At 39.2% G+C, this 14,350-nt stretch overlaps 1 protein-coding gene across 2 annotated transcripts; it reads right to left on the bottom strand.

Annotated features, from left to right (window-relative positions):
- Positions 1-1,071: 1,071 nt before the first annotated feature.
- Positions 1,072-14,182, bottom strand: pcgf6 (polycomb group ring finger 6). Of its 2 annotated transcripts, none has more exons than XM_051959677.1 (10): positions 13,712-14,182; positions 13,337-13,436; positions 12,393-12,489; positions 12,128-12,183; positions 11,942-12,001; positions 10,728-10,845; positions 7,759-7,786; positions 6,106-6,204; positions 2,568-2,654; positions 1,072-2,027 (listed from the first exon to the last, which is right to left on the bottom strand). In XM_051959677.1, the coding sequence occupies exons 1-10, from the start codon at positions 13,784-13,786 to the stop codon at positions 1,977-1,979; spliced, it is 771 nt and encodes a 256-aa protein (XP_051815637.1). In that variant the 5' UTR covers positions 13,787-14,182; the 3' UTR covers positions 1,072-1,976. The 2 variants fall into 2 exon arrangements, with proteins under 2 accessions (XP_051815637.1, XP_051815638.1); XM_051959678.1 differs by lacking the exon at positions 1,072-2,027 and adding an exon at positions 5,098-5,144.
- Positions 14,183-14,350: the final 168 nt, after the last annotated feature.

Here is a 14,350-nt window from a genome sequence, read left to right as displayed (position 1 = left end):
AAAGTCGGAAAATCTAAATCCGGATCCAGAATCCAGATCCTTATCCGGATCAACACAAAATTTGAATGGAGTCTTTCCTGGGCCAAGATCCACCTCTGGTGAAAATTTCATGAAGATCCGACAAGTAGTTTCGGAGAAATCCTGTCCACAGACACGCACACAGACAGACAAATAAATAAACGGACCCGATCGCATAACCTCCTTGGCGAAGGTAATAACACAAGGATGTTCCTTCAAGACTGAAATGTGAATCTTTACCAGGTCCAGTCAGACTGGAGTGGACCCATGTATGGAAGCGGACACACAAAGACCAGAGTAGAACATACCAGAGTCAGATATTTCAACCTCTGCACTTCCTGTCATCCTTTGCTTTTTTGGGGGCTCCAGCTGAATTCTGGACAGCACTTCGTCTTTTCCTCTGTCGTGTTAAAGGTCACTCTTCTGTATGTGAAGGGCGAAGAGTCTCAAAGGAGGATTCACATGTACTAATATGCACTAACATGTGAGCAGCTGAATCAGGCTGCTGAAAAAGAACAGAAAAGCTCGTATTACACACCCTACAGCAGTTTGATTACATTCTCTGTCAAGGATGCCATTACTCCCATTATATATTTCTGCAACATCTACATTTTTGCCACTATATTAAGGCTATATTGTGCTTAAAACAGCTTCTAATGTTATATTCAGCGGTTCCTTTTCATATCCCAACCATTTCCCTGACTTCTGTGTCATTTTTGTAGGCTTTACAACACTTTCCAACAATAAATCATCATTTCTTCATCCAGTTACACTGACTGGTAGACTGGTGAGATTTCAGAAGTGTGCTCATCACAGTTGTATTAGTTTGAAAATGCATTCATTTTCACCTTCAGAAATAATTCATCACAGTTGAGTTTTTGGAAAACATGCGTTTTTGAATTTTAAAAAAATGTTACTTCTATTGACATAAATTTTATATCGCTGAGTTTCACACTTCAGTTTGAACATATTTTTCATCTTTTCCCAAACTTTCTCCTTCAGCACCCTCATTCAAACATTTCTAAACCCACACCAGGATAAATCAGCAGATACTTCTGTTATGTAGCAACTTATTTATTCAAAGCCACAAAAGCTAGTAGAAAATAGATTTTAAACAAACCTTATCAAAGACCTCTTTATACAAACTCCCTTTAAACAATTGCTTTGTGCTGTAGTACTAAAGCATGTGTCATCAGTAAACATCAGCAGGCAATATACAATTGTTAACGGCTCTTAAATTAAACGTGTCAATCAATAAGAAGCAAAAAGAGTAGAAATCTAAGCTGTATATAAATACATTCACAAACCTTTGGTAGTGGTAGTCCTTTTACTTCGAATCCTTTAACTATTTCAAACCACATCCTACCCGTGAAATAATAAATAGAAAATAACTGAGATGCAGGTCCCTGGTTTCCAAAAAGGCAGTAAAACTAGACAGGTGCAGCTCGTACTGCCCTCATGGACATACTGGTTGAACCTTAAAGAGTTTCAGACTCAATTCGATCCAGGTTCAACTAAAGCAGAAGTCACATTCTTGTGACTAAAGTTAACCTCAAAAGTCACATTGGCGGTAAAAACAAGAACCTCTACAGTCCAGTCATCAGTTGAAACTTGTTTTGTACATGCTGGTACTTTAGTCAATCACATATAAGTCACCTGTGACCATCAAGTTCATGTCAGGCACAAGGACTGTCCTGAATATAAGATAAAGATAATTCATTCCAGATGAGGTCAGGCATCTTAGACTTCCTGTTACACTCCACATGTTCTGCAGGCCTACCTTTACGTTAGTAGTTTTATCAGTTCTAACAATTCATCAAAGACAGTTTTGCAGTAGTTATAATTAGAAGTTATGCCAGTGTAGAAACTTAAGTCCACATTACGACACGAGTCTGATGAAGACAGGTCCAAAAGGATAGCTTATCAGTTGAGGAATTAACTAAATCCATCTCTCATGTTCAAGACTGGGAGGGCAGGACCAAACCGAAGTGTAGCACCAGCAGACCGTCCTGGAGCAAAAGGCAAACAAGAACACACGATCACTCAGACACGTAGCTATTCCCTGCATTCCATAAAAGTTGAAATGTTATAGCTTTTATATTGTTGTTGTAGGGGTTTGATTGGAATTTGTGGCAAGTCGGGACACTTGTTAAACAAAGTCAGGGATCGTAAATCAGACTGCAGACTGGAAATGTCAGTACTATTTCCAAAGTAGTAAATTGTACACATTGTATTCTGCAGATGTGGACTGTCCACAGTAAAAATGACTGTGGCTCTAAGAAGAGATGTTGCAGCTTAATTTTGGAGAAGTCATTTTTAAACGGCAAAACCACATTTTATTCACTTCCATTCTATTAGTGAAACCTTTCGTCAGTCTCACCAAACACAGCCAGACGCCACAAAGAGTCTCATTTTCTTGTATTTTAAAATTCTACTTTCTGTGTCTTTTGATGAACTTGATGCAACATGTTAAATGCGTTTAGTTTTCATTCATTTTAAGTGCACCTCTGTGAAGCTCTGTTCCTGCTGTGTGTTTCGGTGGTTCTCACCTGCAGAGCGTCTTCACCCACAGAGTTCTGTATGTCTTTGAGTGACTGGTAGTGATCCAGGAGGTGATCTCCACAAACCACATCCACCTGTAGGACAAAAAAGAACATTTCAGACCACTGTAAGAGAGATTTAACTTGACAAAGCTCTTCACCAGTACTGTGACGCCTAGAAAGAATACGGTTTTTTAATTCTTTAAAAATCTGGTAAAAAATAATGGGAAAGAAGTAAAAGAAACAATTTTACTAAATTCTGGAGGACAATATATGACAGAACGCAAAGTTTTTAGAACTACAGCAATTGATTTACATTAATTAAACTACGTTAGTTGCTTTGCTACATGAAAATCCAAATGCGGGTACACCATCAACTGGCAAAAACATTCAAAATGCTACAACTGTCTTGGCAACTTAGAAAAAACTCTAGAGGGGGATGACGAACTACACTAAAATGTTAAGGAAAACTGGGAGTGTCAAATGATTTTAAAAGTACTGTAACAGTAAAAATGTAAATGTGTCATCCAGGTTTGTGCAGAGAGACCAGAGCAGTGCCGCACTGAAGCCAGAAAATCAATATAAGCTGCTAATCCTCATCCACGTGTTACTAAATACAAAATACACCTCCTCAACAGCCTGCTGAACTGATCGCATTTTTCTGCTCAGGAAAGGACACATCTGACTATAAGACTAATCTTTGCAATCGTGAACCTTCTCATACAGCAGATTCACTGCTCTAAGGCAGACATACGGTATCACTGCACTAATAATGTGATTAAAATCAGATTAAGGTGTCCCGAAGGAGTGTCTGTTGTACTTTAAACGGTGGCTTCCTGCTGAGTTTTGACCCGACTAGCTGCCCCTTCTATGTTAAGCTCTGCTCGTATCCAGCAGTTCTTCGTCCCTCCAGTGGACAGTCCTATTAGCGCTGCTTTGTTCTCCAGTTATGTTTTCATGTTTCTGGCCTCTACCACTTTAGAACTACAGACACAAGTCACATGGATCTATTTAACACGTTAGACCAATTCATATTTGTGTTCACAGCAGCGGTGTAGGTGATACACTTGGATGACAAACAATCAAATAACGGCCAAATAAAAGCACCACCTCTCTGTGCACATCCACTGACCTCTCTCCTTTTGCCATAATTATGTGTTTCCATTTCTCCTTCAGTTTAATTAGGTTCCCCTTTTTTGGGGAAAGTCAGTAAAAACATATTTAAAGAACTCATTCCTTCAAGTGACACCAACTCACCAAAGGCAAACAGCCTCTGACCCATGTCCGGCCCTGTTCAGCGGGGTTCACAGACACATGTTGACCCCTTAAAGACACGTCATCTACAGCATTTAATTAGTCTTAACAACTGTGAGAATAAAAAAAAAAAAAGCATGGAACATCATACGAGCACTGAGAACATCTTCCGGTGGAAAACCATCCCCAGTAGAGAACAGTTCTGCTCTGTGTACACAAATACAGTCCTGTGATTTATTTATTTGTGATTTATTTATTATTTATTCATTTATTTGATCACGACCATGCAATTACCATAGAACACATCTCATGCATTACATATAGAGTGTTTAGCACTGAGCTAATTTTCAACTCCTGTCCCTGGTTGGGCTTCTCAGTAAAAGTAGTCAGAGGACCGACGACACCAATAAAAACAGCACAGAAAACATTAGAAACCTATAATCCATACAACCCCCACCCACGCACAAAATGACAAGCTACAGTCAGTCAGATCTTGTAGATGTCATAGGTGGGTACATTCTTGTTTTTCTTTAGCTGTATCTGCTATCCTATCGTGGGACAGTGACGAGCGCTCAAGATTCACCCCATCTGCTCGCTACTGCGAAACACTTGCTTGACTTTTGAGTCTCTAGAGGCAGGACAATGCTCAACTCCACTCCTTTAACTGGTCACTTTCAACGGTGGCCTGTCTCTGACCCTCTGACAGTGATGGAAAAAGGACTCTGATCTTGTCTTTATGTAAAACTAACAATATTGCAGTGTTGAAATACACTGTTCCAAGTTAAAATGCTCCACTCAAGCATTCATTTTTACTTAAGAACAAGTTCAGAAGCATCAACATCAAAGTCTCGATTACTTAAATTAGGCCACTAAAAGGGGACAAAAAGGAAAAAAGTACTCATTATGGATGAGTGCATTGCTACAAATGTCTATATTTATTGTTTTTCGCCACTTAAATGTTACAGCTGGTAAAGGTACACGGATTTTGACGCTCATGTTTTTTACTGTTATGTAGTATTTCTGGGAATCACAAAAAGTTTATATCTTAATCTAACAATGACTCACTGCAGAACGTTCCAACATCATTATTCACTGGTTTAAATTATTTTGCATTATTAATCTGAATATACAAAATGACTTGGAGTTAAAGTTACCAAATAAATGTTGCAGAGTGAAAAGTACATCATTTAACATTTGCTTCTGAATTGCAGTAGAGCAGAAATATGAAGTCAAAAAATTATATGTTGGCGTGTTAAGTTCTACTTCTTCACTTTACCTACAGTACCTTTCATTACTTTAGCCAGCTGTGAGGACCTGCAGTGGTCCACCATACTGGAGAGACAAAAACAACAACATAAAATCCTCAGTAATCCACATCATTTGGTTAATCAGCCAGTAGCTGCAATAACCAAACACCACAACTCATATCGAGAGTCAAAGGAGCAGTTATCAGCCACTGTCCCAACGCAAAAGTCTCAAAAGTCACCAGACACACTCCTATTGTGGACATGATGCGCATTACTGCTTTATCTAAAAGATGCATTACTAGTGAAGCACATTTTCAATTCTTCAGCAGTATGAATACACTGATATGTATTGACAACGGATGGACTTACACGTTGTTCACCGCTGCTATGATTTCATTGTTAGCCAGTAAATAAATCAAACTAAATTCAAAACACATGTAGTTTCAGTCACATCACCAGTACACCAAGCGTTAGTTCACAGTTTTGCTGATTTTACCAGAAGGGTTTTTCAGACAATCAATTGGTGACTTTAAAAATACACCTTCTGGTACTTTTCAAGGAATTGAATTTTTGAATGGGGATTCATTCTGTCACCTTTAAACATTTGTACAATTATTGTTACATCTAACAACAGTGTAGTTTTTTTGGATGTGCTCCACACACTACGTCTTAACTGTATTAAATAGCCAAGATACCTGAGAGTGCAGATTAACACATAAGACAAACACACAGTTGCTTTAATATAAATCATGTCCCACAGGAGAATGCTGCCCTTACAGTGTGGACATATGGATAAATTAGTGTTGCTAGGTCATACGTTTTGAATATACTGAAGACCCATATTGTGTCGGCTGTCTTCTTACTACAAAAGGACATCTGCCCACTTGCACACACGGTGACCCTTGTCGCTGTACACACCTTTACTATTCAGTAGTGCCAACTTCCTTTGATTGTCCTTCTTCAAGTCTGTCTAAAACAAATACTGGAATCCAGACTGTAATCATGCAGCTTTGTGAACGCATTAGCTGTAAACCTGGCAGACTCACCTGACATGCTGGGCTCAGCTCCATCTTCCTCCTGATGAACAGCTCCACATGGCGAATGGTGGCCTCGCCCGACACACGAACATACCGCCTCTCTAGTGGCTAAACAAGAAAAAGATGCTCAGGGTGGATATGTTTTTGAAAGCTCTAAAGAATACTAAATAAAACTTAACACATGCTGCATTCTCCAGGGAATGGGAGGCCTACCCCGAGGAGGATATCAGAAGGGCCTGTGCCTCTCAGAGGCTGTATCGAGGCCTTCATCATGGCTGATGGAGGACATATTGACTAAACATGTTCTGAAAGCTTTAAATTTGTGTTCTTCAAGAAATCAGTTCAAAATTCCAAAGAATAAAAAAAAGTTATACCCATTTATAGTTTTTACCTGACAGGACATTTTTGCTTCCCCACCCTGTAGTATTTTGACATGGAATTAAAATTATACTTAAATTTGGAATAATCATATGCTTGGGTTGTGGACAAAGTAAAACATCTGAGGACGTCATTTTGGAAACACTGACCCCTTTCTGGCTTTTCTTTTATTAGATATAACTACTAATTGATAAATAAACAAAATAATTAACTGATCATTTGACAATGAAAGTATTGCGCTTCAGATTTAGTACACACAGTATTTTTTAAATGACCTTTAAGAATTTATAGTGGATAGAGACAGGAAACAGGGAGAAGAGTGAATGGAGGATCCACAGCAAAGGGCCATGGGCTGGATTCGAATCCATGACCACTGCATCGGGGGTTATAGCCTCTGTTCTGGGTCACCGGGATGCCGACAAACAGAACTTTTTACTCAGTATTTATTTCGTCTCAGTGTCATCACTGCTCCAGATCCCACACACAAGACCTTAGGCTATTGTTTCCACTAAAAAGGCTTGACCCAAGTAAAAAAAGTAGAATATATAAACAGCTAAAATCTACTATTTAAGTAGCAGAATATAGTGAACTAGTTAACCCTCATGTCGTCCTGCAGGTCAAACTGACCCGTTTTAAAGTTTGAAAATGTGGAGAAAAAAAAACATATTTTCACAGTGAAAATATCCACATTTTCAACATTTTTGTGAAATTTTTTGGCGGAAAAACAAGAGATGTAAAAAAAAAAAGCTTAAGAACATTCACAAAAAAAAAAAACACAATACAGCAAAATTTGCTGGATTGTGGTTGATTTTTTTGTGAATATTGTTCTTAAAGAAAATATCAGAAGTTTTACTGATATATATGGAATCACTTCAGATATTTTTAGAATTTCTTTGAAAGATTTTTACTCATTTTTTGAAAATATTTACAAGAATTTTCTTGTCAAATTTGAGGTATTTTTTTAAAACAAAACTTAAAAGGGAAACTTTTAAGGTGTTACTGGAATTTTTCCTGAAGGTTTTGCAAATTTTCAGAAATTTGGGGATTTTTTTTGCTGAATTTTTGGATTTTTTTTCAGACAAGCAAACAATATTTTTTGGTGCCCGTAAATGAGGACAACAGGAGGGTTAAACGTTTTACTCAACAGTTATGTCTGAAACATACTGTGGTAGAAAAATGCAGAACTCGGGGACAAAACTATTTTTGAAAATAAATTGGGTGTAGTTCACAGAAAAGCTATTATCAAGCTGTCATGAATGCACTATTGTAATCAAACGAACTTACCTTATAGTTGCAGATGCCCTCTTCAGCCCTGAAAACAAAGCCAACAGTCAAGAGAAGTGCATCTTTCTTGTATGAAGCCAGCAGTACATGTAGGACAATAGGACCACCTGCTGGTGTACTCATGTAACTGCATGTTAAATGAGTACACCAGAGTAAACTAGATGAGCCCTCACTAGAGGGCAGAACCACGCCCTCTGCTGGCGAAAACCCTGTCCTCCCCATACAACTGATGCAATATGTATCAATTGTGATCATCGTACGCATCTCCCTCCCTACTTGATCTGCTGACCTGTAACTCCACAACTAAGCAGGGGACCTTAGACTGATCTTCAGTGCCAAGTTTGATTATCCTGACTTCAGCGGTTGCAGAGATATCAGACCGGACATAGCCACATACATACATACATATTTACCCAGCCAGATACTGCACCGAATGCAATAGACCCTGTGCATGTCAAAAATGGTAACTTCCGGGTTCTGACTGGAGGGTCTTACAGGTCCTTCCGGAGGCTATTTCGCAGCATGGATAACATGGAATCAAAAAGGAAAAACATTGTTTTCTCGGCAAAACAAAAAATCAGATTTCAGCGTGTTCAAGGTCGATATGGGAGGTACTGTAGTGTACCATTATGTTTGGCTTCTGGTGTTTATAACGGTTCTATAAGCCTTCACCGTTTTCCAAAATACCGGCATTTGCGGGCTCAGTGGATTGCCAAAATTAGACGAAAAAAAATGTTTCACACTGAGCTGAGGATCGGGAATATTAATGCATAGTCACTGATCAAACAGCAAATATCTGATAAACTATAACAACAATCCGTGCACTCTTCAATCATTTGTTATTCCGTTTTGACATCTAATCAAATATAGAGGAAATCCAAGCATTTGTCATTTTGTTCAAACAAAACTACAAATATAAAATGTCTTGCTGAACTCGACTAACCCTTTAAGCTGCAGTCAATTCCAGCCACTTTCAGTACAAAAAAAAAAAAAAATCGCTAACATTCTATTTGTAAATAAAAATATGACGAGAAATACAGGGAATATTGGACGCGCATCGCGAGGTGCATTTCCTTGAAAACGACCTATTCGTGGAGTATATACCAACTTCAAGACATGTTTTGGACAAAATATGTTACTGGCTTGTTTCGTCTGGATGTCCAAGGTTGGATTATGGCCGTTTTTTGTGGAATATTTTCATCCGTGTGTAATAATGAACCCGGAAATGTGAGTCGCGCTGTGTATGTTCAAGCCGTGTATAGAAAATGGATGGATGGATATTTGTTGTTTGTCGGACAAATGTGTTTATATTACCCGCTGTGGTAATCACATCTGAAAGTGGTTTATACCGGCGGATTCGTGAGAATCTAAGCTTTCCATCGGCGTACAGTGTTTGTATAATCGCGTTTGCAGTTTCAGACAGTTAGCAAATTGCTTATGCAGATCTCAAAGTGTACCGCAGATGGGATACTGAAGCACAACTGAAGCGCAACGGGCTAAGTACCAAAGACTAAAGTGTAAAGTGGATTCTAGTAGCTAACTAAGCAAAAAATAGTAATGTATAAATACTGGAAAATAAAATGATAAGGTGCATGTTTGACAAGCCCTACAGTTAAGCTAGCGTTAGTTATGTAGGATGCGATGCCACTTACCTTCAAAGTTATATATGTACTGGGATATATAAAATTTGAATCCCTTTTCCCGTTTGCTTTAAGGAGCTGACGCAAAATCATCATCGAGACGATAAACATCGTCAACAGAAATTTTAGGCAAGTTGCCTAGGCATCTGGAAAAGTAAAGTGTACTGCTGGCTTCTTCCATTTTGACAGCGCTGTAAGCAGGACCGGAAGTGACTGTAGCACCCGGAGTTTTTCAACCGGAACTAGCACATGCTATCGTGCACAGGGTCTATAACCCCGCCGACGTACCCGTTGGGCATGATTAATAATTAATGCCTAAAAACAAGGTTCCCATTTGTATTCAAAGCAGAAGGCAGTCATATTCATGCCTAGCAGTCAAAAGCAAAACTACTATCTAAACTTGCCACATTTAAGCTTTTCAAAGAGATTCCCAACAATGAGAAAGCAAAATACAACAGTGTTTGGTTCACTACTCATTAAAAGGTGCAAGCAGCATTGAATGTTCCCTCGCTGTGCCGCCATACGCACATCGTTTAATGAAAACTCACAATTATCACATGAATCATCATCAGTGTCTTCAGGTTTGTCACCATATTTGACATTAATATGGTTGACTTGCTAACAATAGCTCATCAAAGTGTAAAACGTGTCCTTTCCTGTTGCCACCAGTTAGCACCACCTGCTGACATAAGCCTTAAGACACTGATGATGATTCGTGAGGAAAACTGAGTTGTCATCAAACGCCACACCATGACGGCACGGCCACACCATGATAACTTAAGTGTTTATATCCCTGCTGCACATGATCCAATCTGGCCCACATTTCATTTGCTGGACAAAAGTGGACATCTGAAGACGTCCACATTCCACCACTGAGTCATAGAAAAGTTGTTTAAGTTAGCTATTGGAAACAGGAAGTTACAGGCATTATATCTGCATGTATTCTTGCTCGAAACTTTGTCACATAATCCTTGAAATTGGTCAGCTAAATCACAATACCTTAACATTTCCCACACTCCGATATCCACCACACCTTGACGTGTCCTACACCCCAACAAGTGTGGGAGTGTGAGGACGTGTTTAACGCTGTTTGCAGCTTTAATTCATGTTGAGAGGCAAAAAGACCTGCATTCCATAAACAATCATTACAATTCTGTTGCTGTGTCAAACTAAAATCAAATCCATTTGCAAACAAGCTTTTCTTTTTATCTAAGTTGTGTAGGGCCTTTAAATTACATTTAAGCGTTTAAAGCAATTAAGAAGCTGGGTACCTTTAACGGTCAATTTATCAGTTCTTAACACAAGACAAAGAAGTGCATAAATCTTTACCCAACAAACTCCAGGAGCAGAGACACATCCAGCTCAGGAGGAATGGTGAACACAGACTGGGGAATGTTATCCTTCTTCTGTCTCCTCAACACAACAGGACCTGGGGGGGACATCACCACTGCAACAGAGGGAGGAGAAGGCTAACTGTTTGAGGGATCAGCTCTCATGCCTTTGCTACTGTCCTGTTCCATCTTTAAATTACCAGTTCATGACCACAAATACCTTAATGATATTAATTTAATTTAAAAAAAAAACACAGATAAAATTTCAAACACATTATGCACTTACAAGTGGAAAACTAACTTTTGCTGAAGGATGGTCAGTCATTATCTCTCTCTATTGTGCCATATTGTACATTACAGTGCACACACAGACAGTCATAAGATAGACCCTCCAGAAAAACGCGGACAAAAATCCTTGATTATGCGGGCGAAAATCCTTGATTATGTGAATAAATGTGTGGGGTTTTTATGCCATTTTATGCGGAGAAATTGCGGAAAGTTGCAAAGTACGCAAATAGTTTTGAAATATGCAAAAATATGCGTGATTCACCTGCCGTCTTGCCACGGAGGGATATTTCCTCTAATCAGACACTAAGACTGCTGCGGGGTTACTGGACTGACAGCCTGTGCTTTGGGAGGGGGAGAAGCTCACAGCAGCACCTGCTGCTTGTTGAGGACAGTAGCTGCAGAATGATCCGAGTTTTCCTGTCAGTCTCCAAAACGGCAGAAAAAGTCGCTAGATTTGTGGCGAGTCGCTTATGACAAAAAAAGTCGCTAGGACGCTTTGGAAAGTCGCTAAGTTGGCAACACTGGCGCCGCACTCCGCATCAGCTCGTGCTTCTAGTGTGTGTGTGTGTGTGTGTGAATGCACAAACTGATGACGTCAGGCCGGGTGTCACATAAAAACTCACTCACAACTCCATTTATATTGGTTATAGTTTTCTCATTTTATGCGGAAATTGTGAAATCAAGCAGGACCCGCATATTCCTCTTTTCTTTCGTGGAAATGTGAGATTCTTGCGGAAATTATGCACTGTTTTGCAGGGATTATGTGGCCTTTTGGGAAATAATTGACCCACGCATAATCAGCGGCATTTTGGTGATTAATGCGGGAATTCATGCGATCGCATAATTGCGTTTTTCTCAAGGGTCTAATAAGAGTTCAGCTAACATTGCCCATGTACTTAAGCTTTTATGGGTGAACTATTTTACCTGGTTTTGGCACCTCGAGCCCTCTCTCTTTGTAGAATTTACACATTTGTTGTCTTTCAGCTGTAGTTAAAAAAACAACAACAAATGAAATACAAAAAAACAACAGTGTGCTTTATTACATTCATGCATCCACTTGTATAATGTATGTATGTATATATATATATATATATATAAACACACACTTACCCTCTTCCAGGAAGGGAATCATTTTGTAAACAATATCCTGTAGTTGTCGGTCAGGCCTGAAGGAAAGCAAAACAAACACTATAAAACCTCAGTACAGATTACTTTGGTAGAGAGATGAGTCACAGCAGAATTTGTACTTCAAAAGAATCTGTTTCCCCCTGTACATTACCAAAACTCAAATATCTACTTTGCTGTCAGGCAACTATTCATTCACCATGTACACGAGGGGAACAATTTTGCCAATCTGACAAACACAGAGACCCACCTGATGTTGTAATGAGGTTGTGTCTGGTGGACCACAATGCTGCATGTGGGGCATCTGTTGCTGCGGAAGAAGTGCTTCACAATGCAGCTTTTGCAAACTTGGAGACAAAGCACAGTGAAATGTAAATGTTTTATGGACTGTGCAGACAACACCAACATTTTTTAAGCATCCATAGAATCTGGCGGTAAAAGAACTGAGACTAACGGACAATTTTCTGCAGAAAAATAAATGGCAGGACAGAGTATGTAATAGAGGCACTGCCCTTAGGCATATATACATTTCACAAAATACGCAGCTTTACTGAAACTAGGAGTGAAAAATAAATTGATTTCAAACTGAAATATTGATTTGAAACAATGCAATTAGAAAATTGGAAAAGACTGCAGTTTAGGGTGTATTTTCAACATGTCTGACCCAGAGCTTAGCTATCATGTCAATGGTGTGAAAAATTAAGGTGGCTGCCATGTGTGAACCTTTATTTTGTGGCAAAATCTCCCAACTTTAAGACCGTTTCATTGGGATTGTATATATGCAGTGTTTATACCCCGATGAATATTGATTCATTTAGACAGGAAGCTGGCCTTGTTATTACTGATTCAGGGTGAAATACAGATGGCTGCAGAATGGAGAGACTTCCACAGTTGTGCTTTTGTTGGTATGTGGCAATTCTTGGTCATATTTGAAATCAATTACACAGTGAAAAGAAGTTTTACTTGAAGAAAAAATAAGTTTTCTCAACTTGTTAACCCCCAAGTTATAAATTTCTTGTTACTTATTGACACATGTGTCTATGATAATACAGTTTTTCCCATGACAGGTTAGTATGAGCCAATCCACGAGACAGTTACATAAGGAATATATTTGAGTAGACCCAAAACCACCCCTGGATCCTCTTAAAGCCTTGTGAGGGCTGCAGGAGCTGCAGGACATCTGCTGGAACTCACATGTGTGCAGGCACTCGGTGATGGTGGTGGCATCTATGAGGAAACCACAGCACAGGGCACAGCGGATGTATGGATAAAACTGATTGATGGGGAGCTTGGGCTGTGGAAAACAATAGTTTAAGCAAAAAGTTAAAGTTTTAAAGCATCAATACTGCTGCAATTTAAACACAAGAACTCACATCTGCCTTAAATAAAACTAACTACTATGCATTAGCATCGACATGTTTCAGTTATTACATGTGTCAGTTGAGTGAGAAAGACAACCAACCGTCAAACGCTAGATATAACCATCAGTTGTCAGAACAGGATGAAGACAGATTCAGTGTAAATAATGTAATAAAGAGTTCTGAAGTGAGTAAATGTGCTTGAACGCACCTCGTCCTCAGAGTCGCTGTCTGATATGTTCGCTGACCCTTCATGACTCCTGCGACCAAACGGAAGCGATGACATTCCCAGCAGCACTGCAACACACTTCCTTTGTTTCTTTTAGTTACGAGAACTAAATAGCTAACTAAATAGCTACCTTTAGCCAAAGTTGAACTTTGGTCCAAAGGTCAAAGCTAACTTGAGGTTTCAGTAAACTTATTTTAAGTTAGCTACGCGTGGCTAGTCGGCTAACGTTAGCGTGCTTGTAATGTGCACTACTAAAACTATAAATACATGTGAGTATAGATTGCAGCTGTAGTTTAGCCGTTGGTGTTACCGAGTCTGGCTGAACAACAAGCCTTCGTCTGCACTAGTGCCGAGAAATCCCACTGAACAGAGAATAAAAGGATTTCCTAACTTTATCCACTGTGTTGCTTCTTCACAGTCACGTGAGCAGCTTAGTTTCCCTCCTTATGTCCTCGCGGCGCCACAACATTACAACTTCCGGCCTTTATCCTTCACAATAAATGTAACCTGACCAAAGATTGCTAAAATAGCAAAATCACAATCATAAAGCAAAGTTTTCAAACTCAAAACCAATATTTACTGTATTTTTGACTGACATAACAAATTACTTTGACTCATTGA

The sequence above is a fragment of the Acanthochromis polyacanthus genome, chromosome 15 (genome assembly GCF_021347895.1).
Source record: "Acanthochromis polyacanthus isolate Apoly-LR-REF ecotype Palm Island chromosome 15, KAUST_Apoly_ChrSc, whole genome shotgun sequence".
Classification (NCBI taxonomy): domain Eukaryota; kingdom Metazoa; phylum Chordata; class Actinopteri; family Pomacentridae; genus Acanthochromis; species Acanthochromis polyacanthus.
Note: the sequence above shows the minus strand (reverse complement) of the source record. Positions and strands in the feature narration are given on the sequence as shown.